Genomic DNA, 25,221 nt, shown 5'->3' with positions numbered 1-25,221 from the left:
CCACAGCACCCACCGCCCTGCCTCCCAGTCCTCACTCTAACAGGTTCAGATCCTCCTACATCTGGTTCCTCACTGCCCTGACGCCCTCAAGGGCGACTCTCCGAGACCTACTTCTTTTGGCAGAGTTTCAGCCAAGGATGATGGTATTTTAAAGGCGGGAACCTTGGGGCGCCTGGTTGCTTCAGTCGGTTAAGCATCTGCCTTTGCTCAGGTCTGATCTCAGCGTCCTGGGACTGAGCCCCGCTTTAGGCTCCCTGCTCAGAGGGAGTCGGCTTCCCCTCCCCATTCATGTTCTCTTTCTCTCTCAAGTAAATGAAAATAAATCTTAAAAAAAAAATAAATAAAAATAAAAGTGAGAATCATGACAATTGAGTCAAGTGACAGAGACAGAGAGACACTCAGCTGGGACCACATTCTGCAGCATAGTGAACAGAGCTGGGAACTACCAGGACTCGAGGTAAAGGCTTACCTCCCTCACATAAAAGAGGTTCGCCTTCAGGAGGAAGTACAAATATGGAGGCCTCATGATCATGTAGGACCCAGCTTCCATCTGTCTTTCAGTCCACTATTCTTACTAATCGCCTCCAACTGCAGAGTTTCCTCACACTCACATAATAGCTGCTGGGGCTGCAGTCATCACCCCTAAGTCTTAGGCAGCAGGAAGGAAGAAGGCAAAGGTCGAAGGGCATATCCCCTCCCCCCACGCCTTGTTAACTCCCTTCAAAGCGGTTTCCCAGAAGCCCCTCCCAATACAGTGTTGCCTGTTGTTCTCTCGTTGATTTTTTTTTTTTAATCTAGGCATTTAAATGCCCAAGATAATGTGGTTTGTTACCAAGGAAGCTGGGGAAATGGGTATTTGGCAGGTAACCAGCACGTTCTGCCGTTAGAACAAAGGAAAGGAGGCCGAGGAGGAAATCCAGCAAGTATAGATCGCCTTTGCTCTGTGAGGCACAGTCTTCAAGGAGCCCATGGTCTAGTAGGAAAAGCAGACCAAAAGACAGGCCATCACCATGGAGGGTGATGAGCACAGCGGGGAGCACGTAAGCAGGAGGAGGGGTGGGTGGGGGAAGCCTGGAGGAGGGACTTGAACCAGCCCTGAGCTGGGTGGGGAGAGTGTGAGACTGAAGGGTCCACAGCTGACAATTTTTCCCAAACCTTGAAGGACAAGTAGCGATCAGCCAAGTGAAGAAGCAGAAGGTAGTGCCAGAAGAAGCAAAATCGGGGGCCATTTAAAGGGGTAGCGAGTTGCAAAGAAATGGCTGGATAAGAGGTTGTAGATTGCTGGGCAGGAAAACTCTTCCCTTCTTCCCTTCTAGGTTCTTTGGCAGGCCTAATAATTACACTGACAGGAGACAGATCAATAGGAGCAAAAGGAAAAATGTAATTTTGCATATACAGGTGTCTGTAGAAATAGGATACTCAGAAGTCCCCAAAGCAGGCACCTTTTATACCTTCCGGACAAAGAAACAACCTATCAGTGAAGAACTGACCAGAGCAAGGGGTTTGGGCTTGGGGTCGCCAATTAGTGGAGAAGCACCAAGGGCGGTTCACACAGCCTTCTGGGCCTTGAATTTTCCCTCCCTGGTGATAAGTGGTGTAGGAAAGATGTTAGGGTTTGAAGACAATGGTCAAGAAAGAATTCTTGAGACATCTTTGGTGCAAAAAGGAGGCTTTATAAAAGCACAGGGACAGGCCCCCGGGGCGGGAAGAGTTGCGCCGGGGTCATGAGTGGCCCATTTAAGGGTGGAAGGGGGTTCGGGGTAGCGTAAGTCTTCTCGAAGGAATTTGGAAGCAACGTTTCCAGGACCTTGAGGGGCAAAGTATTGTTGTCTAATAAAACCTGAGTCATGAGACCCTTCAGACGTTTATCGGTGGGTCATATACTTAAGGGTTGACTGCCAACATGTATCTGGGGAGTAGCGATAAAGGAAGTTTCCAAAGGATTTTTTATATGTTAAAGTAGACTCACAGGTTCTTAGGGGTTGGGCTAAGACTGCCTTTTGGCTTTAGCAAAGTATCAATGTTGAGGCAGTCGAGTTCCTGGGGGAATGTCACTCTGCCTGTTTGGAGGATATGTCCGTGGGCTGCAGGTCGTAAGGAAAGTCAGTAAGTTTTCTTCTGTCTTTGTTTCCCACATCACTAAGGATGCCTCTCTTCCTCCTGGTACATGGAGGGTGCCTTACACCGGGAAGATTTATTTCCTGCTCTCAGGGGGACAAAAGAGGGTCAGAGTGTCCTCCTCGCACTGGCTGTATCTTAAAACAAAATCATCTTAATTCTAATCATCTTAATTCAAAACCATCAATATGCCACAGAGGCATATTTGGGGACGGCATATTCTATTTCCCTTCAAAATAAAGCCCACATCTCAGCAGGCCTTACTGTCATGGAAGATTCGGGACTTTGTCCTGAGGACAGTGGAGAGCCGTGGAAGGGTTGGGCGTGCTCTGATGGGAATGATGATGATCTCTGCATTTTTATTTTATTTTATTTTATTTTAAGATTGTATTTATTTGTCAGAGAGCGAGCACAAGCAGGCAGAGCGGCAGGCAGAGGCAGAGGAAAATGCAGGCTCCCTGCTGGACAAGGAACCCAATGCGAGACTCGATCCCAAGAGCCTGAGATCATGACCTGAGCCGAAGGCAGTGGCTTAACCGACTGAGCCACCCAGGCGAGGTCTGCATTTCAGAAAGCACCCTGTGGCATCCAAGTAGACACAGGCTGAGAAAGGGAAAAGGACCAGGAAGCCACTTTGAATAACAGAGGCAAGGAAGGACGGTTTCTGACTCAGATGGCGGCGACAGGAAGGCAGGCAGTCAGGGGCTGTTGAAGAGGTTGAGCTGGCATCGCTTCCTGAGAAGCTGGTGGACATGACCCCTTCAAGGGGTCAGAAGTCATCTCCCCGTTTGACAGGTGAGACACGCTGCTTTTTGCCACCCTAGAGGGACTCCTGAACAACACACTCACCCGCGGCCAAAGAAACACTCTACGTCTTACCTCCCTCCACCTCAAACGGTGTCCGCTAGGGGCAGGTGCACGGTGCCACGCCTCAGAAATGCCACCTGACTTTTGCAAAGGAATCAGAGAGAATAAAACCAAAGGAGGTACTTGGCGATATCTCCACAGACGATCGGGTCCCAGCCGTGTTTTCCTTCCACGTGCTTTAGAGACCAAAAGGAACCCACAAACGGGACCCACAAACGAGACCCACAAACGGGACCTCTTTGCGGGCTGAGTCATTCAGGCAGGACCAAGATCCGAATGGAAGCTTTTGATCTGAGGGGTAAAATCCTGACTGGGCAAATCTCCCATTGTTGGGCATTACAATTAGCAAATGACCCAGGGACGGTAAAGAGATGTTCGGGTGTGATTTAATAAGAATGTGGTTGCCATAAGTACCCAGAATATGTTTGCCGTCAATTTGCTGTATACACAATATGCTACCAGTGCAATCTTTTGTGTATGCAGTTGACCTTTATCTCTGGCAATCTTGTCCTATAAAGAAGAGTGAAATCCTCCATTGCAAATCATTAGCACTCAGGAAATGGCTTTAATTTGCATGCTGACAAAGATATTAACTTGGGTGGTGGTGGAGGGGGGCACACTACAACACGTCCTTTTGTCTGAAAGGCAGTTCAAAATCTGTGTTGTGACTACAGTTGACTGAAGTTCAATTGCTGTAATAAATGTATTCCAAATTTCATCTCAATTGCATTTGCATTTTAATGAATGATTCTCACCTTCTTGTCAATTTGGCAGCCAGGCTAGATTTATTAAGTTATTGTATAAACAGGGCATTCTAATGCGGGAATTTAAATGCAAAATATTTGCTGGGTGCATGTGAACTGGGGCTGCGTTATTAATTTTTTGCCTGTATGGGTTGCCTGAAAATTCAAGAATTTAAGGATGGCATTTCAGATGCCTTCTCTCCATCAGGTTGGCTCTCTCCCTCTCGGAAATCAATATGTCTGGGTGGGCTGACAAAGCAAGGCGAGAGCCAGCCAGATGAAAAGGGCTCTCCAAGTCTCCAGGCTCCACGAACTGAAAAGAAACTTGATGTCTTTGCTATCCTTTGAAAACAGTAAAATTTGCTTAAGTGAAAATTTCCCGTGTAGGCGATTCCCGTCTTTGAGAGCAGGACATCCCCGAAATCGGATTGCCGGTCTTGTTTGTTCATTTTAATGTCATTCTGCCTTTCCCCATTGAACCACTCCTGGTTTTACAGCCTCATATTTCTTGCAGACAGAGACAGAAAATATGAGTGAAAACCAGCTGGAGGAAGAGCCGTAATGCCATTAAAAGTTAGGTTTTGGTTCTTTGGATTTTGTTTTGTTTTGTTTTGTTTTTTAAAGTACATCTGGGCTCTTGGTTTTTAACAAAGTGATTTGCGGAGGTTAATCCCCCCCCCCCCCCAGGAGAGAGGGTGACCATGAGTTCCCTTTGCTACTCCCCCAGCACCGTACCGCAGAACTCCACAGCTTCTAGAAAGGCCCCTGTGAAGGGAGCTGGGCTGCTTTCGATGCTGCTCAGCCCTAGTTTCCTCTACGGCCCTCAGGATGGAGCGGATTCTGTTAAAAAGGAGACTTACTGCAAGCCAAGCGCCCTCAAAGGTTGACAGTGTCTACTACCCATGTGCTTCAGGAATTTTCTGCGATGAAGTGATCGCTAGCACGTGTTAAAGTTTTACTCCAAACCTGGATCAAGGGAAGCAAGCTTCTAATAGATCAACGATTTGTAACAGAAATAGAGTTCTAATAGTTCAAAGATTTCTTCCTGGAGAATTCTTTTGTTTTGTTGGAGGCTTTTTGTTTTGTTTTTTGTTTTTGTTCTCTCTTTTTTTAGGATTTTATTTATTTATTTGACAGACAGAGATCACAAGTAGGCAGAGAGGCAGGCGAGAGAGAGGAAGGGAAGCAGGCTCCTGGCTGAGCAGAGACCCGGATGTGGCGCTCGATCCCAGGACCCTGGGATCATGACCTGAGCCGAAGGCATAGGCTTTAACCCACTGAGCCACCCAGGTGCCCGTTTTTGTTTTCTTAATAGAGGAAAGGGGACAGCCAGACTAATGCATCTCAGACCTCAGTGCATATATGAATCACCTGGGGGTCCTCCTAAAATGCAGTTTCTCATTCAGGAGGTCTGAAGGGGACCCAAGATTCTGCCTTTCTCACAAACTCCTAAGTGATGTGGATGATGCTAGTAAAAAGACCACCACACTTTGAGTAACAAGGAGCTAGTTAGATAGCCCTGCCCAAGGGAGGAATGGTTTGTTAAAAGTTAAGAGCCTTGGGGTGCCTGGGTGGCTCAGTGGGTTAAGCCTCTGCCTTCAGCTCAGGTCATGGTCCCGGGGTCCTGGGATCGAGCCCCACATCAGGCTCTCTGCTCAGCGGGGAGCCTGCTTCTCCCTCTCTCTGCTTGCCTCTCTGCCTGCTTGTGATCTCTGCCTGTCAAATAAATAAAATCTTAAAAAAAAAAAAAAGTTAAGAGCCTTGTTACAAGTCTGATGGGCCAGTTGTGTGGGGCAATCTAACATCCCGAAAGGGCTCTTTATGTCATCAAAAGATATCAGAAGTTTGCACAAGTATTTTATTAAGTATGCTAGATACTTCTCAGAATGAGCTGTAAATTATTTTGTGATCTAAGCTCTATTCTGGACCATCTTTTCTCAAGTCTGAGGCGATTTCTTTCTTATTACCATATTTTATCTTATCTAAGAGGGACATTATCCCCCACACATTTGAACACCTCCGAACTGGGGATGTAATGTACAATTATTTTCTTAATTTAACTGGCATGGGTCTTTCCTTCTTTGTGCTCAAAAATAAAAGTGCAGGGGCACCTGGGTGGCTCAATGGGTTAAACCTTTGCCTTCAGCTCGGGTCATGATCTCAGGGTCCTGGGATCGAGGCCCGCCATTGGGCTCCCTGCTCAGCAGGGAGCCTGCTTCCCCCCTTCTCTCTCTTTCTGCCTCTCTGCCTTCATGTGATCTCTGTCTGTCAAATAAGCAAATAAAATCTTAAAAAACAAAACAAAACAATGAGAAATTCAAAGCTTTAAAAAATAAAAGTGCATCTTATAATAGACAATGTGTTGGTCAGCTATTTTCACCATAACGCTATGTAACAAGCTGCCCCAAACTCAGTGACCTGCAGGACATATTTCTTCCTTTGCCCATGTGTCTATAGGTTAACTGAGGCTTGGCCGATCTTGGCTGAGATTCAGTGGGTTTAGTTCTGTTCCTCATGCCTTTCTCATTCTTCCGGGTTCAGCAAAAGAGTGGGGTTTGTTATCGTCATGGACCCAATTCAAGCTTCTGTTCAAGTGACATCTGCTAACATCCATAGGCCAAGGAAGTCACATGAAAGGCAAAAGCCAAGGTGCTGGGAAAGGGGGAGTGTGAATAATGACTTCAATCTGCCACAGGTGGTATCTGGGATTGGGTGAAACATGGTCTAAAAGCGGAAAAGCTAAGCCACCAGTTTCTATTCTATAAGCCTAGAAATGACCTCTGCACACAACATACAGCCTGGAGATAAACAAACTCCAAGCTTTACAGCTTCCTGCTGAATGTGCTTGAACTGGCAGCGCACAGGTGGAGACGGGAACATTCTGGAACCAGCTCTCCTGGCTTCCAAGCCCTGCTTTTCCCACGTTCCAGCTGTGATGGACCCTCATCGTTTACCAACAACTTTCCATGTTTTCTCACCTGGAAATCACACCAACCCCTCGGGAATGTTAGCAAGTTGGCAATAACAATGTTAGCAGTAACAGCTCCAGCTCCCAATCATTGGGTCCTATGTACCAGGCACCATTCTAAGCTCTTTATATCCACCAACTCACTTAATCCTCTCAAAGGCCCTTGAAGGCAAGATCTAAGATTTTTCCCATTCAAAGTTGAAGAGTCTGTAGTTCAGAGAGGTTTTTGGGGGTGTGTGTTGTGTGTGTGTGTGTGTGTTTAAGATTTTATTTCTTTATTTGAGAGAGACAGAGCAGGAGTGAGAGGAGGGACAGGAAAGGGAGAAGCTGAGCAGGGAAGCTGATGTGGGGCTGTATCTCAGGACCCCGGGATCATGACCTGAGCCAAAGACAGATGCTTAACCAACTGCCCCTGTAGTTCAGAGAGGTTTAAAACCTGCCGAAGAGAGGGGTTAAAGTAAAGGTCCCATGCAGAGGCTGTCCCCAGCAAGCCTCACCATGTACTTATGGCTCCTCAAGTCTGAAGGTGCTGGGGAAGAAAAACCTGGGCTTCCTTACCGGACAGCAGGACTCCATAGCCAAAGACAGCCTCTGGTCTGTCTCAGCTAAGCCCTGCTCAGAACATTCCCACTGCCGAAGTGCGCAATCTCCATTCACGGGATCGCACGTAGACTCCCGTACCGAGAACATATGTCCCTTAGAAATAAAAACCCACCCCCATGCACTGGTTAGGAATAAGTGGCACTGGGTAGAGGAAGCTTTCCATTTTATAATCGGCTTCTTCCTCCGCTTGCCTGATGCAGTTAATTATTTGACTCCCCATCGTTCCTCTTGCGATGTTAGCCAGGGGAGTTTTACAGCGTGGAAAGCGGTGAACAGGAGGCCCCGGGTGAGTGGATTTAAAGGCGAAAACTGCTCTTCCCTGCAAATAGCTCCCTTCACACCAATAGCCTGGTAATCAGCAATAATGATGGGGAAATGTAGGGAGAATACAAGGGAATTAGATAGGAATTTGCTAAAATATTAAGTATTTTTAAACGGGCCTCCATGGTGCCGTGGGAGCGCTTCTCGGCGTACCGACTGAACATCCTGTAGCCTGAAGTTCCCAGAATAGACTGGAGTGTCTGACGTGAGGGCCCAGACCCCCCTCCCGACCACGCTTGTCTCTCACCCGGCTCTTTCCAGAAGATCTAGCAGCTGGGAGTCTGGCTGCTTTGGTTTGCTTTGGTTTGGATGGTAATTCCAATAGAACACCTGCTGACTAGATTCCCCAAGCCCGGTTCCCCTACCCCATTCTGTGAGTTACAGAGGCCTTCGCCACTCTGGGCATTTAGGGTTCTGTTACAGACGTGGTTTTACACAGGACCCTCCCTGTACAGGTCCTTGAGCGAAATCTCTTCCCAGTTTCAGCACCAGGAATAAGGAGGCATCTCCCGAGCAGGTCTCTAAAAACTGTATGGTCATTAGGAATCACACGAGGGATTGTGTTTCCCTCCTTGCATTAGCCACCAGGATGCTCAGGGCCAAACTGGCACCCCTGATCACGTGGTACAGGTTTTGACACCTGTCTGACCTGATGTTGGCCTTCTTGTTTTCCTCGCCTTTTTCACTTTTAAAAAAATGTTCTGCCTCTAATACTTTTTGGAATAAGGGCATCACTGAGTCAAACTGAGTCTCACCAACCTCTTCATTACAATAAAAGGACAGCTCACTAAGACTGCAGAGGGAAAGGCTGTGAATTCTCTGAGGATGTGTTCACCTTTGTAACGCCAGTGCCTCAAACACGACCTAACACAGAGTCAGGGTCTAACACAGAGTCCAACGCCTAACAGGTGTGCAGCCTAAGGCGTGCCATGTCATAGTCAAGCCCTTTTCTTTTTTTTTTTTTTTTTTTTTAAAGATTTTATTTATTTAACAGACAGAGATCACAAGTAGGCAGAGAGGCAGGCAGAGAGAGAGAGGGAAGCAGGCTCCCTGCTGAGCAGAGAGCCCGATGCGGGACTCGATCCCAGGTCCCTGGGATCATGACCTGAGCTGAAGGCAGCGGCTTAACCCACTGAGCCACCCAGGCGCCCCTCAAGCCCTTTTCATTTGCTGTGGCACGGACCATCAGCGTGGCCCTTTCTATAAATTAATTTAATCGGGATGTGGTGGACCCTCACAGCCAAAGACAATAGAAACAGTAAGCGGTTCCATGATCGCACTGCAACAGTTTGAGCAGAAATGTGCTGTCTCACACTTGTGGAGGCTGGAAGTCCAAGGTCAGTGTGTTGGGGGATTGGTTCCTTCGGAGCCCTGTAAGGGAGACTCCGTACCATGCCTCCACCCAGCTTCTCAAGACTGCCAAGCCATTTCTGGTGTTCCCCATTGCCAGTGGAAACATCACCCACATCTCTGCCTCCATCTTTATATGGCCTTCTCCCTGTGTGCGGGCCTCGGTCCAAACTTCCCCTTTTGATAAGGACACCAGTCCTACTGGATGAGGGCCCACCCTACGCCAGCACCACCTCATCTTACCTAATTGCCTGAGCAATGACCTTATTTCTAAGTAAGGTCACATTCTGGATACTGGGAGTTAAGGCTTCAACCTACGCATTGTAGGGGGACACAGTTCAATCCATAATACACAGCCTCCGTAATTCATAATACACAGCTTCAGGGGAAGACAGTGGCTTTGAAATCAGACACTGAAATCCAAGCCCAAAGCCCACCAAACTGGCCAGGTCTGTTCCGTCCGTGGGACCCTCCCCTTGTCATGCTCAATCATCAGACATGATGAGTCTTCCCCACACCTGCCTCCGCTCTTTCTGTCCCTGAAGACCATGGTCTGTCCTGGGACAGACACCTTTCAATGATGACCTTTCACTCCCTAAGAGAATCTGGGCAACTCCAAGGGAGGTTTCATAGGTAAAGGCCTTGCCAGTCAAGGCCAAGTCACTCAAGTTCGCCAAGGACCCAGTGACCCACAGAGTCTCTAAAGTTGATGGACCTTCGGGGTAGGCAGGTGAGACTTCCCGGGGGAAGTCTATAACCCAGCACACCGGACAGCAGGACTCCGTAGCTCAACCTACTACCAGGTTCAGACCCAGTGATAACGGCAGCGTCTAGATACAACACAGAGCTGTTATGAGAATACATAAGTTAATCCACGCCTCCAGGAGCAAGAGGGTTGGGGAGGGGCAGAAACAGAGGCAATCAGGGCTAAGGTCTACCACAGATGTGAAACCCTATCACTGCCTAGTTCACTTCAAAGGCCTCTTCTCTACATGGTTTGTTACATCTCAAGAACACACTGGAAGCAGGTGAGTCTTATTGAACTCCAGCAGCAGAGAGGGGCCTCTACAGCTCTGTTACTGGGTTCCTGCACAAGAGGATGTTAGATTGAGTTAATAGCAATGAACTTCTTAATTAAAATGGTAAAATCTACTGCCTCCTGGAGTAGTGCCCTGGAGCAAGGCTGTGGGGAAGGAGCAGGTACCCGAAGCCGCAGAGTCCCCTGGTATTTTCCTGCGTATCCCAGTCCAGGACACAGCTCTTCCTTTCTTCCTCTCTCCTTTCCTTCCCTCTTTCCTTTTCCCCTTCTTTCCTTTCTCTCTTTTTCCCTTCTTTCCTTCCTTCCATTTTTAGAGCAGGACCTTTCTACCACAAGTCTTAAATAGAACACCAATATCTAAAGCAAATACAATGCATCAATAGCAAAAGTGCATTGTGCAATATCACATTTTATTCCATGAAAATTAAACTTCCTTACTCTAAAATTGTAATTGCCCAGGGCCTTTGCATATGCTGCTCCCTTTACTTGAAACACTCTTCCCCCAGAAACCTGCATGCCACCTTCTCAGCAAGACCTTTTGTTGGTCATCTATGTATTTTAATTTTATTTACATTCAATTAATTAACATAGAGCATACTATTAGTGTCAGAGGTAGAGTTCAGTGATTCATCAGTTGCATATAAAGCCCAGGGCTCATTACACAACGTGTCCTCCTTAATGCCCATCCCCCAGCTACCCCATCCCCCACCAACCTCCCCTCCAACGAGCCTCAGTTTCTTTCCTAGAGTTAAAGAGTCTCTTACGGTTTGTCTCCCTCTCTGATTTCAACTTATTTTATTTTTCCCCCTCCCTTCCTCTATGCTCCTCTGTTTTGTTTCTTAAATTCCACATATGAGTGAAATCATAAGATAATTGCCTTTCTCTGGTTGACTTGTTTTGCTTAGCATTATACCCTCTAGTTCCAGCCACATTATTGCAAATGGCAAGATTTCTTTTTCTCGTGGCTGAGTAACATCTCATTGTCTATATACGTATATACCACATCTTCTTTATCCATTCAGCTGAGCTTGTATTTCAACCTGCACACACTCTCCCCCTACCCCTGGCAGCCACTCCCCCCCACGTCCCGACTTTATGATCTTCCGCAGCACCTCACATACTGTCTAGAGCTCACTTCTTCATTTTCATCCTTCTCCACCTGACTTTCCCGAGCGCAGGAATATTGCGGCTGTTTTGTTCGCTGCTGTATCTCAGCACCTAGAGGGAGTGCCTGGCACACAGTAAGAATTCAATAAATTACCGTCTGATGGTTGATAATGATGCAGTTATCCAAGCAGACAGACAAAGATCAAGTTGGGCGTGAATCACTGCAATGAAGAATCTAACAACATTTTTGATGTATGACTCCCGACAGCCTTCAAGCTCCCCCCCCACCACTGTCTCTTTCCCTTCTGTCCACCCCTGGGCAAGCTAACAAGAAGGTCCAGCTGCTGCTTTTGGTGCTGGAGGGAAGCTCAAGCCACAGGCAAGGGACTGCTCACCCCAGCCCCACTCCCTGACCACGATAAAACCCTGAGGCAGTCACCCGTCTCTGCTCTCGCAGGCTGATTTCAGACCTGCTTGGGAACCTCCCTGCTCTGCCCAGAAAGTCTCATTATGTGAGTACAAAGTTGCTTCACACCTTTTTAGTACATCTGTGATGTCTGTTTCAAACTCGGAACCAAATTTTGAGCAAGGAGCCTCAGTGAAGTAACACAACAAAGGTGGCTGTCACATCAGCCCCAGCCCCCAGGTTGGCTCTGCAATAGCTTTGTTTGTGCTACAGCAAGAAAACCGTCATTTGTGAAATTAAGAGGTTGCCAGTGGTAACAGTTTTCTTTTTTATCAGATTATCCTGTAACCTCAGGACACTCTTTTGATTAGTGGATTCAGAAGCTTAAAAGCAAAATAGAAGCACACTGTTGTTCCAAACACGAATTCCACATCATATCAACGGCTCGCATTCCTCAACCTAAAAATAAAAGCCAGGAAAAAGCTCCTAGACAATTAAGGGCCAAAGTTATCTGTCACACAGTTTCACTGGGTTACCCCAGGTTACACATTCATTTATTTTTGCACAATTTTGTCCGAGAGGAAACTGAGAGATTATTTTGCTATGACAAGAATATGAACTGGGAGAATATGTGATCCTTGCCTGCAACTGGCTGGCTGGGTTGGACATGTGACACGTAGTGTAGACATTCAGAAAATGTGACATGAGCCGAGAAGCAGGGTCTAAGTGTAGAAAAAGATGACTGATGTCACCTGTCAGTGACATATTTGTAAGAAATTCAAATACCATAGGCTGTCATTGAGGCTAAGACACATCACTTAAAACAAAACAAGATAAAAAATACTGCCAATTAAATTAAGACAATGCTTTCTTATCCCTTTAGAACTTCTATTTCATAAAAATATTATGTCACGATTTTTAAAAGCTTCTCTTCACTATCCTAGACGATTTTTAATATATCACTCTCTGCATTAAAGGGAAAATGTAAGAGAAATACATTGCTTAAGAGATTCTTTTTTTTTTTTTTTTTTTTTTTTTTTTTTATAAACATATATTTTTATCCCCAGGGGTACAGGTCTGTGAATCGCCAGGTTTACACACTTCACAGCACTCACCAAATCACATGCCCTCCCCAATGTCCATAATCCCAACCCCTTCTCCCAAACCCCCTCCCCCCGGCAACCCTCAGTTTGTTTTGTGAGATTAAGAGTCACTTATGGTTTGTCTCCCTCCCAATCCCATCTTGTTTCATTTCTTCTTCTTCTACCCACTTAAGCCTCCATGTTGCATCACCACTTCCTCATATCAGGGAGATCATATGATAGTTGTCTTTCTCTGCTTGACTTATTTCGCTAAGCATGATACGCTCTAGTTCCATCCATGTTGTTGCAAATGGCAAGATTTCATTTCTTTTGATGGCTGCATAGTATTCCATTGTGTATATATACCACATCTTCTTGATCCATTCATCTGTTGATGGACATCTAGGTTCTTTCCATAGTTTGGCTATTGTGGACATTGCTGCTATAAACATTCGGGTGCATGTGCCCCTTTGGATCACTACATTTGTATCTTTAGGGTAAATACCCAATAGTGCAATTGCTGGGTCATAGGGCAGTTCTATTTTCAACATTTTGAGGAACCTCCATGCTGTTTTCCAGAGTGGCTGCACCAGCTTGCATTCCCACCAACAGTGTAGGAGGGTTCCCCTTTCTCCGCATCCTCGCCAGCATCTGTCATTTCCTGACTTGTTGATTTTAGCCATTCTGACTGGTGTGAGGTGATATCTCATTGTGGTTTTGATTTGTATTTCCCTGATGCCGAGTGATATGGAGCACTTTTTCATGTGTCTGTTCGCCATCTGGATGTCTTCTTTGCAGAAATGTCTGTTCATGTCCTCTGCCCATTTCTTGATTGGATTATTTGTTCTTTGGGTGTTGAGTTGGCTAAGTTCTTTATAGATTCTGGACACTAGTCCTTTATCTGATATGTCGTTTGCAAATATCTTCTCCCATTCTGTCAGTTGTCTTTTGATTTTGTTAACTGTTTCCTTTGCTGTGCAAAAGCTTTTGATCTTGATGAAATCCCAGTAGTTCATTTTTTCCCTTGCTTCCCTTGCCTTTTGCGTTGTTCCTAGGAAGATGTTGCTGCGGCAGAGGTCGAAGAGGTTGCTGCCCGTGTTCTCCTCAAGGATTTTGATGGATTCCTTTCGTACATTGAGGTCCTTCATCCATTTTGAGTCTATTTTTGTGTGTGGTGTAAGGGAATGGTCCAATTTCATTTTTCTGCATGTGGCTGTCCAATTTTCCCAGCACCATTTATTGAAAAGGCTGTCTTTTTTCCATTGGACATTCTTTCCTGCTTTGTCGAAGATTAGTTGACCATAGATTTGAGGGTCTATTTCTGGGCTCTCTATTCTGTTCCATTGATCTATGTGTCTGTTTTTGTGCCAGTACCATGCTGTCTTGATGATGACAGCTTTGCAATAGAGCCTGAAGTCCGGAATTCTGATGCCACCAACGTTGGCTTTCTTTTTCAATATCCCTTTGGCTATTCGAGGTCTTTTCTGGTTCCATATAAATTTTAGCATTATTTGTTCCATTTCTTTGAAAAAGATGGATGGTACTTTGATAGGAATTGCATTAAATGTGTAGATTGCTTTAGGTAGCATAGACATTTTCACAATATTTATTCTTCCAATCCAGGAGCATGGAACATTTTTCCATTTCTTTGTGTCTTCCTCAATTTCTTTCATGAGTACTTTATAGTTTTCTGAGTATAGATTCTGTGTCTCTTTGGTTAGGTTTATTCCTAGGTATCTTATGGTTTTGGATGCAATTGTAAATGGGATTGACTCCTTAATATCTCTTTCTTCTGTCTTGCTGTTGGTGTAGAGAAATGCAACTGATTTCTGTGCATTGATTTTATATCCTGACACTTTACTGAATTCCTGTATAAGTTCTAGCAGTTTTGGAGTGGAGTCTTTTGGGTTTTCCACATATAGTACCATATCATCTGCGAAGAGTGATAATTTGACTTCTTCTTTGCCGATTTGGATGCCTTTAATTTCCTTTTGTTGTCTGATTGCTGAGGCTAGGACCTCTAGTACGATGTTGAATAGCAGTGGTGATAATGGACATCCCTGCCGTGTTCCTGACCTTAGCGGAAAAGCTTTCAGTTTTTCTCCATTGAGAATGATATTTGCGGTGGGTTTTTCATAGATGGCTTTGATGATATTGAGGTATGTGCCCTCTATCCCTACACTTTGAAGAGTTTTGATCAGGAAGGGATGTTGTACTTTGTCAAATGCTTTTTCAGCATCTATTGAGAGTATCATATGGTTCTTGTTCTTTCTTTTATTGATGTGTTGTATCACATTGACTGATTTGCGGATGTTGAACCAACCTTGCAGCCCTGGAATAAATCCCACTTGGTCGTGGTGAATAATCTTTTTAATGTACTGTTGAATCCTATTGGCTAGTATTTTGTTGAGTATTTTCGCATCTGTGTTCATCAAGGATATCGGTCTATAGCTCTCTTTTTTGGTGGGATCCTTGTCTGGTTTTGGGATCAAGGTGATGCTGGCTTCATAAAATGAGTTTGGAAGTTTTCCTTCCATTTCTATTTTTTGGAACAGTTTCAGGAGAATAGGAATTAGTTCTTCTTTAAATGTTTGGTAGAATTCCCCCGGGAAGCCGTCTGGCCCTGGTCTTTTGTTTGTTTGGAGATTTTTAATGACTGTTTCAATCTCCTTACTGGTTATGGGTCTGTTCAGGCTTTCTATTTCTTCCTGGTTCAGTTGTGGTAGTTTATATGTTTCTAGGAATGCATCCATTTCTTCCAGATTGTCAAATTTATTGCCATAGAGTTGCTCATAGTATGTTCTTATAATAGTTTGTATTTCTTTGGTGTTAGTTGTGATCTCTCCTCTTTCATTCATGATTTTATTTATTTGGGTCCTTTCTCTTTTCTTTTTGATAAGTCGGGCCAGGGGTTTATCAATTTTATTAATTCTTTCAAAGAACCAGCTCCTAGTTTCGTTGATTTGTTCTATTGTTTTTTTGGTTTCTATTTCATTGATTTCTGCTCTGATCTTTATGATTTCTCTTCTCCTGCTGGGCTTAGGGTTTCTTTCTTGTTCTTTCTCCAGCTCCTTTAGGTGTAGGGTTAGGTTGTGTACCTGAGACCTTTCTTGTTTCTTGAGAAAGGCTTGTACCGCTATATATTTTCCTCTCAGGACTGCCTTTGTTGTGTCCCACAGATTTTGAACCGTTGTATTTTCATTATCATTTGTTTCCATGATTTTTTTCAATTCTTCTTTAATTTCCCGGTTGACCCATTCATTCTTTAGAAGGATACTGTTTAGTCTCCATGTATTTGGGTTCTTTCCAAACTTCCTTTTGTGGTTGAGTTCTAGCTTTAGAGCATTGTGGTCTGAAAATATGCAGGGAATGATCCCAATCTTTTGATACCGGTTGAGTCCTGATTTAGGACCGAGGATGTGATCTATTCTGGAGAATGTTCCATGTGCACTAGAGAAGAATGTGTATTCTGTTGCTTTGGGATGAAATGCTCTGAATATATCTGTGATGTCCATCTGGTCCAGTGTGTCGTTTAAGGCCTTTATTTCCTTGCTGATCTTTTGCTTGGATGACCTGTCTATTTCAGTGAGGGGAGTGTTAAAGTCCCCTACTATTATTGTATTATTGTTGATGTGTTTCTTTGATTTTGTTATTAATTGGTTTATATAGTTGGCTGCTCCCACATTGGGGGCATAGATATTTAAAATTGTTAAATCTTTTTGTTGGACAGACCCTTTGAGTATGATATAGTGTCCTTCCTCATCTCTTATTATAGTCTTTGGCTTAAAATCTAATTGATCTGATATAAGGATTGCCACTCCTGCTTTCTTCTGATGTCCATTAGCATGGTAAATTCTTTTCCACCCCCTCACTTTAAATCTGGAGGTGTCTTCGGGCTTAAAATGTGTTTCTTGGAGGCAACATATAGATGGGTTTTGTTTTTTAATCCATTCTGATACCCTGTGTCTTTTGACAGGGGCATTTAGCCCATTCACATTCAGGGTAAGTATTGAGAGATATGAATTTAGTGCCATTGTATTGCCTGTAAGGTGACTGTTACTGTATATGGTCTCTGTTCCTTTCTGATCTACCACTTGTAGGCTCTCTCTTTGCTTAGAGGACCCCTTTCAAGATTTCCTGTAGAGCTGGTTTGGTATTTGCAAATTCTTTCAGTTTTTGTTTGTCCTGGAAGCTTTTAATCTCTCCTTCTATTTTCAATGATAGCCTAGCTGGATATAGTATTCTTGGCTGCATGTTTTTCTCGTTTAGTGCTCTGAAAATATCATGCCAGCTCTTTCTGGCCTGCCAGGTCTCTGTGGATAAGTCAGCTGCCAATCTAATATTTTTACCATTGTATGTTACAGACTTCTTTTCCCGGGCTGCTTTCAGGATTTTCTCTTTGTCATTGAGACTTGTAAGTTTTACTATTAGGTGACGGGGTGTGGGCCTATTCTTATTGATTTTGAGGGGCGTTCTCTGAACCTCCTGAATTTTGATGCTCGTTCCCTTTGCCATATTGGGGAAATTCTCCCCAATAATTCTCTCCAGTATACCTTCTGCTCCCCTCTCTCTTTCTTCTTCTTCTGGAATCCCAATTATTCTAATGTTGTTTCGTCTTATGGTGTCACTTACCTCTCGAATTCTCCCCTCGTGGTCCAGTAGCTGTTTGTCCCTCTTTTGCTCAGCTTCTTTATTCTCTGTCATTTGGTCTTCTATATCACTAATTCTTTCTTCTGCCTCATTTATCCTAGCAGGTAGAGCCTCCATTTTTGATTGCATCTCATTAATAGCTTTTTTGATTTCACCTTGGTTAGATTTTAGTTCTTTTATTTCTCCAGAAAGGGCTTTTATATCTCTCGAGAGGGTTTCTCTAATATCTTCCATGCCTTTTTCGAGCCCGGCTAGAACCTTGAGAATTGTCATTCTGAACTCTAGATCTGACATATTACCGATGTCTGTATTGATTAGGTCCCTAGCCTTCGGTACTGCCTCTTGTTCTTTTTTTTGTGTTGAATTTTTATGTCTTGTCATTTTGTCCAGATAAGAGTAAATGAAGGGGCAAGTAAAATACTAAAAGGGTGGCAACAACCCCAGGAAAATATGCTTTAACCAAATTAGAAGAGATCCAAAATCGTGAGTGGGGAGAAAGGGGATAAAAAGAGGTTCAAAAAGGAAGAAAGAAAAAAAAAAAAAAAAAGAAAAGAAAAAAAAAGAAAAGAAAAGAAAAGAAAAGAATTTTTAAAAAAAGAAAACACCTAAGAAAAATGTAAAAAAGAAAAAATATATATATTAGATAAACTAGTAAAAAATCGTTAAAAAAGAAAAAGGTAACAGTTAAAAAAAAAAAATTTTACCCGAAGGCGAGAAAAAAAAAAAAAATGAAAAAGAAAAAATTAAATTAACTGCAAGACTAAAAAAAATCACAGGAAAAAAGCCATGAGTTCCGTGTTTGGCTTTCTCCTCCTCTTTAATTCTGCTGCTCTCCTTGGTATTGAAACCGCACTCCTTGGTAGGTGAACTTGGTCTCGGCTGGATTTCTTGTTGATCTTCTGGGGGAGGGGCCTGGTGTAGTGATTCTCAAGTGTCTTTGCCCCAGGCGGAATTACACCGCCCTTACCCGGGGCCGGGGTGAGTAATCCGCTCGGGTTTGCTTCCAGGAGCTTTCGTTCCCTGAGCGCTTTCCGTAGAGTTCTGGAGGACGGGAATACAAATGGCGGCCTCCTGGTCTCCGGCCCGGAGGAGCCGAGAGCCCAGGGCCCCACTCCTCAGTGCGCCCTCAGAGAACAGCGCCCAGTTACTCCCGTCTGCCTGACCTCCGGCCGCGCTCCGAGCTCACCGAGCCTGGGACCGGTTCAAGGTAACACGGAGCTGCGAGCTTACTGTCGGCTCTGCCTCTGTAGCCGGCTTTCCCGTTCCAATACCCGCAAGCTCTGCGACACTCAGACACCCCCGATCCTTCTGTGACCCTGCGGGACCTGAGGCCACGCTGACCCCGCATGGGCTTCGCCCCGGTTTAGCCTCTGGAGCGATGTCCCTCAGCGGAACAGACTTTTAAAAGTCCTGATTTTGTGCGCGGTTGCTCCGCCGCTTGCCGGGAGCCAGCCCCTCCCCCCGGGGCCTATCTTCCCGTCGCTTTGGATTCACTTCTCCGCCGGTCCTACCTTTCAGAAAGTGGTTGTTTTTCTGTTTCCAGAATTGCTGTTCTTCTTCTCTTCGATCTGCCGATGGATTTTCAGGTGTTTGCAATCTTTAGATAAGCTATCTAGCTGATCTCCGGCTAGCTGAAGCAGTCTCAGCCTGCTACTTCTCTGCCATCTTGACTCCTCCGATTCTTTTTTTTTTTTAAGATTTTTATTTATTTGACAGAAAGACAGCGCGCATGAGAGGGGAGAAGGTCAGAGAGAGAAACAGAGTCCCCGTTGAGCAGGGAGCCCAATGTGGGACTCCATTCAGGGACTCCAGGATCATGACCCGAGCCGCAGGCAGTCACTTAACCAACTGAGGCACCCAGGCACCCCACTTAAAAGATTCTACAAATTTTTGCATATTTAAAATCCAGCTCCTCTGAATCCCATGTTTTCATTAAAGTCAACAGTGCTGTATGCAACATTTCTTAAAAAGATGCTTTGCGGGGCCCCTGGGTGGCTCAGTGGGTTAAGCCTCTCTCTGCCTTCGGCTCAGGTCATGATCTCACGGTCCTGAGATCGAGCCCTGGGCTCTCCGCTCGGCAGGGAGCCTGCTACCCTCTCTCTCTGTCTGTCTCTCTGCCTACTTGTGATCTCTCTCTCTCCCTCTCTCTCTCTCTCTCGTCAAATAAATAAATAAAGTCTTAAAAAAAAAATGGATGCTTTGCTATTGTTGCCAGATTTTCTTCCTAGCTACTGATCCCCGGTCTGCAAATTTTCATACTGTCACTATCTTGATTTTATAAGAGTATGTTTTTTTAAAATGTACATTTCAGACCCCAACTCATGATCCAGTGGTTTTGTGGTCTAAAACATCAAGGGAGGCTATTGTGTGGTCAGGCTGTCCAGAGTCACAAAAAAGTTAGAATGTGTAGATGATGACAAACACAATAAAATGAGACACACACTTGTCTCACACATGTTAAGATGTGAAAAAAATGTGCTTTGCAGAATTGGTCAACACAACAGAAATGGCAGGAAAAGCTTATACAAAATGAACCAATCTGGTATCTAACAGGATGTTTTGTAGTTTTGTACTGTCATTAGCTTGAAAAACTGTTTATAAAAACTCAAACATTTGCAGATTCCTGAAACATTTCTAGAAGTTCTATTTCTAGCAACTCCCAGATCAGGGCTCACTTCAATCCAGACCCCAAAGCCCTGAACCACCTGCTCCCTGCCAGGTGCCAGCTTTTGCTCTGGCCACTCTCCCGTATTCCTTCTGTGCTCCAGCTTTTTAAAGACACTTGTAGTTTCCTAAACGGGCCATCTTCGGATTCAGCCGTCCTAGTCAGTTCCAGCTGCTATAATAAAGTACCATAGACTGCGTGGCTTGCAAATGACAAAAACTTATTTCCCACGTTCTGGACACTGGAAGTCTGGATCAAAGTGCCAGCATGGGCAGGTTCTGGTGAGAACCTCTTCCGGGTTGTGGACTGCTGGAATCTTGTTGTATCCTCACATGATGGGCAGCAGAGAAAGGAAGGAAGCTTTCCCATGACCCTTTTAAGCGTACTAATCCCTTTCATGAGGGCTCCACCCTTATGACCTCATCTAATCCTAACCTTCTGATACCATCACATTGGGGGTAGGGTTTCAACATATAAATTTTAAGGGGACACAAACATTTAGTCGATAATTCACCTCTTCGCATTTATAACTAACTGCTATTCCATCCACTTATATGCCATTTCCCACGTGTTTTCCTACTGGTAAATCCCTACTTATTCCAAATGTCACCTCCCCCGGGAAGCCCTCTTAGATTTCTCTAGGTCCCTGTAGCTCTTTCTACATTGTGCTCAGAGTGTATGTTCATGGGTGTACTTCCTCTATCATACTGTGAACTCTCTGGCCGCAGATGCCTTATCTTATTGCTGTGTGTAACTTCAGTCTCCTCACAGTGTCTGGACTAGCAGGTTCTCAGGCAATGTCTGCCCGAGAACTAAATGAATGAAAAGTTATCACTGTGTGATACAATTTAAAAAAATACTGGGAAAGCTCCACCCCCTGCCTCCCAGCATATTTTTCCCAGTGGACATTATGAGAAGCCACTGCTGACATGCAAATGTCCTCAGTAACACCTTAACTCTTCCTAGAAAATGAACAAGGATTAATTAATCCATCAAAATCTAACCAAGACAGCTTGCTGAGAACATTCCCCTCCAAAGCTGAGCACGAGAGAAAGACAAGGAGACAGAAAGAGGTTACTCAGAACAAAGGAAAGGAGGTCTCGCTTCATGCAGGAAGATGTCTCCAACCACCCCCTAGTCTGAATTAGGTGCTCTCTTCTGACAAAGCTCAGAGTCCTTCTCACCTCCGTCATTCTTCACCATCATTGGTTTACTCTTAGAGCAGCATTCTGTTCATCACCGTGTCCCCAGTGGTGAGCACAGTCCCCAGCACACACTGGTTGCTCAAGAGGAATTTTGAGAATAAAAGTAAATCTCGGAACTGATACTCACGGCTGGGGAAACATGGTGGTGGTTCAACACGGTGCCTAACAACTTCCCAGAGAGTCAGGACAGACAGAGAGATGGGTTCAGTCCTTCTCCACCAGAGTGCTTCAAACTCCAACCCCAAGGTGACAAACGGCAAAATGGGGGAGGGGTGTAGACCAGTCAGCACAGAATGTCTTGGCATCAAGCCAGTATCAGGACGTCTGATTAGGAAACAGTGGTGGGGTCACGAAGTCTCAACGTATGTCACATGACACAGCAAACACCTATACACCTTACTGCCTCCACTTTGCAGCCCTTGTGAAGCATGTGAAGCAAATGTGAGCATTTAGGTGAATCTGAGAGAAGGCAGCCTTGGCCAGGAGCCCAGGCCCTACAGGACTGATCTGCCACCGATTATCACGGATGAGCCCCTTTCCAAGCATAAAAGTGTCTCATCTTGCGGGGTGTGGATTATTATGCTCATTTCATAGCATCTAACAGAGTGTCTGGCACATAATAGTTGCTCAATAAATATTTGTTGAATAATGGACTGAAGAAGGAACTGAGGCCAGAGAGATCCTTCTGGCTCTGGAGTTCCAATGGCAAGGAGGTTCCTGCCCTGGAGGTATGAGGGTGTCCTTCAGAGATGATCAGACCCAGGACAATGTAACACTGTCTTTGGGGCACCTGGGTGGCTCAGTCGGTTAAGCATCTGCCTTCGACTCAGGTCATGATCCCAGAGTCCTGGGATCGAGCCCCGCTTCGGGCAGCAGAGAGCCTGCTTCTCCCTCTCCCTCTGCCTGTTGCTCTGCCTCCTTGTGCTCTCTCTCCATCTCTCTAATAAATAAATAAATAAAATCTTTAAAATATATATATATAACACTGTCTTCACGATCAGCTCAACTTTGTTGCTCTCTCCTCCCCCCGCCCCCCATCCCCCTCCAGCATGCTGATCCAGTCCACGAAGATAGGCCGCGGCTACTTCAGCATGCTGCGAGAAGAGAGCGCCTTGAAAAAGAAGCAACAGCAACTTCAGAAACTCAAAGAGGAAGAAAGACACAAATTCCAGCCAGCCAAAAAGATGTCAGACATCCATTACAGCGAAATTCTTCTGACGTAAGTAGATGCGGCAGCTGCAGCGCCCACAGTCTGGGGAAGGGCTGTGCCGAGCGAAAGCCGCCTGCCTGGGCCAGGAGATGGCGGTTGTCTCTGACCAGAAGCCCCCTCTCAGGCTGGCATCTGACCATTGCTTTTAGTCTGCTCCTACCTACCTCTCAGCCTGACCTCCTGGGACTCCGTGGAGTATCTTCTGCTACAGATGTCTGTTCTCATGTCTGATGTCAAGAGCTATCCAAGAACTCCTGTTGGTTCCCAAATGTGTCTCTTTCCCTCCCTCTACACGGCCTGCCCCTCGCCCTAGGCCTCTCCTCATGCTGTTCCTTGGGCCTTCAATAACAGCCTTTCCCACATCCTCTTCTGACTAACGTTCTACTTATGGAAAGCCCAAGGTGAATGGCGCCCTTTCCTGATATTTCCTGGACTCCAGATCAACCCCTTCCGAAACCTACTCAGATTCGGGGTTCCTGTACCGTGTTTGTGTGCTCGTTTACTTTAACCCACATTAGGATCTCTATTCTAGACCTTCAGCTGCACCCTCAAATCCTAGCTCAGTGTCCACCCAAAGCAGGTGCACAAGAAATGGTTGTTGGCTTGTTGACTAAAGTAGCCCCCACTTTCTGTACCGCTCTGTCCTCTGGTTGGGAGAGGACCATCAATGGACCGGTCCATCACGAAATGTCCATTCACGTAACAACAGCAATGGGGAAGATGACAGTAACAACCACAACAATAATTATAACGAGTGTCTAATCTGTGCTTTATGCACATCTTCTCATCTAAATTTCAAAATATTCCTTAGATAGGTAATACTTTTACCCACCCCCTTTTTGAGATTAGGAATGAAGTTTAGAAATGCTCACATAATTCCCCTGTTACTCAGGTCATAAATTAAAAAGCATCCCTGAGGGGTGTCTGGGTGGCTCAGTGGGTTAAAGCCTCTGCCTTCGGCTCAGGTCATGATCTCAGGGTCCTGGGATCGAACCCAGCATGGGCCTCTCTGCTCAGCGGGGAGTCTGCTTCCCTTCCTCTCTCTGCCTGCCTCTCTGCCTACTTGGGATCTGTCAGATAAATAAATAAAATCTTAAAATAAAATAAAATAAAAAGCATCCCTGAGTCCCTGAGTGACACCAAAATTCCTAGGCTATGCCATTCCGCATGGACAGACTCCTAGGATACTTGGACTTCAATAAGGCATGAATCTGGGATGGAAAGGAGGTATTGAGGCAGGTGGAGAGGGAAGGATGGTGGAAATGGCCTGTCCCCATAGCCATTGTGCTGTTACAGCCAAGGTCTCAACCCTGGCTACACATCGGAATCACCTGGGCAGTTTTATTTTTTAAATACCAATGCCCAGAGAAAGATGGCAGAGTAGGAGGACCCAAAGCTCACTTCATCCCATGGATACAACTAGATAACACAAAATACCAATGCCCAGGGTGCTTCCCAGACCAACTACATCAGACCCTCTGGAGGTGCTGCTTGTGTCCAGGTATGTTTGAAAGTATGTTTGAGTATGTTTGAAAGTTCCCACAATGACTTCCACGTGGAGCCAAGGTCGACAGCCACTCTGCTAGGGCTTCCAGGACCCACACTGCCAGGCTGCCAGCTAAAGAGGAAAGGAATCCACAGCAGACACCCCCTTTCCTCCACAATATGTCCCAAATTCTGTTCTTCACTGTGTGAACTTAGAGAAGTATCAATATGTGCTTCTTTTTTTTCTTTTTTTAAGATTTATATATGTACTTGAGAGAGACAGAGAGAGAGAGAAAGAGAGCGTGAGAAGGAGGGGCAGAGGGAGAGGGAGAGAGACCCTCAAGCAGACCCATTCTGAGCATGGAGCCAGATGTGGGGCTCAATCCCAGGATCCTGAGATCGTGACCTGAGCTGAAACCAAGAGTCGGATGCTTAATGGGATATGCCATCCAGGCGCCCCTCAACATATGCTGCTTAAAAACAAGGGTCCTATCTGTGAGATCCTATATCACGTGACCTTTCTGCGTATGGCTCCCTTCACTTACCAGAATGTTTTTGAGGTTTATCTCAGACAGAAAGCAGATTGGTGGTTGCCAGGGGCCGAGGGAGTGAGGGAGTGGGGAGTAACTGCTTAATGGGAAGGGGGCCTCCTTGGGGGTGATGAAAATGTTCTGGAACCACACTGAGTTGATGGTATCATAAGGCATTCCTACCACGCAGGAAATTCCAAAGGGTTAAGGAGTTTGGTGCCAAGAACCAGAGTCTAAGACCAAATATTAGAACAAAGGATATTCCTAGTGCTGTTACCACTTAGGAGATTAGAAGGGTTTGGAGAGCCTTATGCCAGAAGCTGGGGGGCAGAGAACATAGATAGCATTTCTATGATTTCACTAATGCCTATCCCCTCAAGGTTAGGGGGCAAAAAGAGAGTCTGGATAGATACTCCAGAAGCGTGACTTTTGAGCAGGATCTTTAATGCTGAATAGAAAGAGATGTGGTGGGGCGCCTGGGTGGCTCAGTGGGTTAAGCGGCTGCCTTCGGCTCAGGTCATGATCCTGGGATCGAGCCCCGTATCGGGCCCTCTGCTCAGCAGAGAGCCTGCTTCTCCTCTCTTTCTCTGCCTGCCTCTCTGCCTATTTGTGATCTCTTTCTGTCCAATAAATAAATAAAATTTTTAAAAAAAGAAAAAAGAAAGAAAGAGACGTGGTTAGACCCATCAGTATCAGCCCAGCAGAAGTTCCTACGGGCAGCATTTCTGGTTAGGAAGACCAGAGCTGAAAGTGGACGGCATTGATGGTGTCATCTTTCGGAAACGTGATTTTCAGAGTGAAAAGAAAGCAGGCAAGTCATGACCTGAGCCACCAGCATCCATCCACTAAATGGGCCACCAATAACACCTGCT

At 45.3% G+C, this 25,221-nt stretch overlaps 1 protein-coding gene across 3 annotated transcripts in view; it reads left to right on the top strand.

Moving 5' to 3' along the window:
* The window catches only part of CCDC60 (coiled-coil domain containing 60), a 168,901-nt gene that overhangs the window by 92,972 nt on the left and 50,708 nt on the right, over nucleotides 1-25,221 (top strand). For all 3 annotated transcript variants that reach the window (XM_059140267.1, XM_059140266.1, XM_059140265.1), the window contains exon 3: nucleotides 22,173-22,343. In XM_059140267.1, the coding sequence (XP_058996250.1) occupies nucleotides 22,173-22,343 (171 nt within the window). The remainder of the gene's footprint in view (nucleotides 1-22,172; nucleotides 22,344-25,221) is intronic.

Source organism: Mustela lutreola, chromosome 11, assembly GCF_030435805.1.
Source record: "Mustela lutreola isolate mMusLut2 chromosome 11, mMusLut2.pri, whole genome shotgun sequence".
NCBI lineage: Eukaryota > Metazoa > Chordata > Mammalia > Carnivora > Mustelidae > Mustela > Mustela lutreola.
This window is presented reverse-complemented; position numbering and strand designations above follow the sequence as displayed.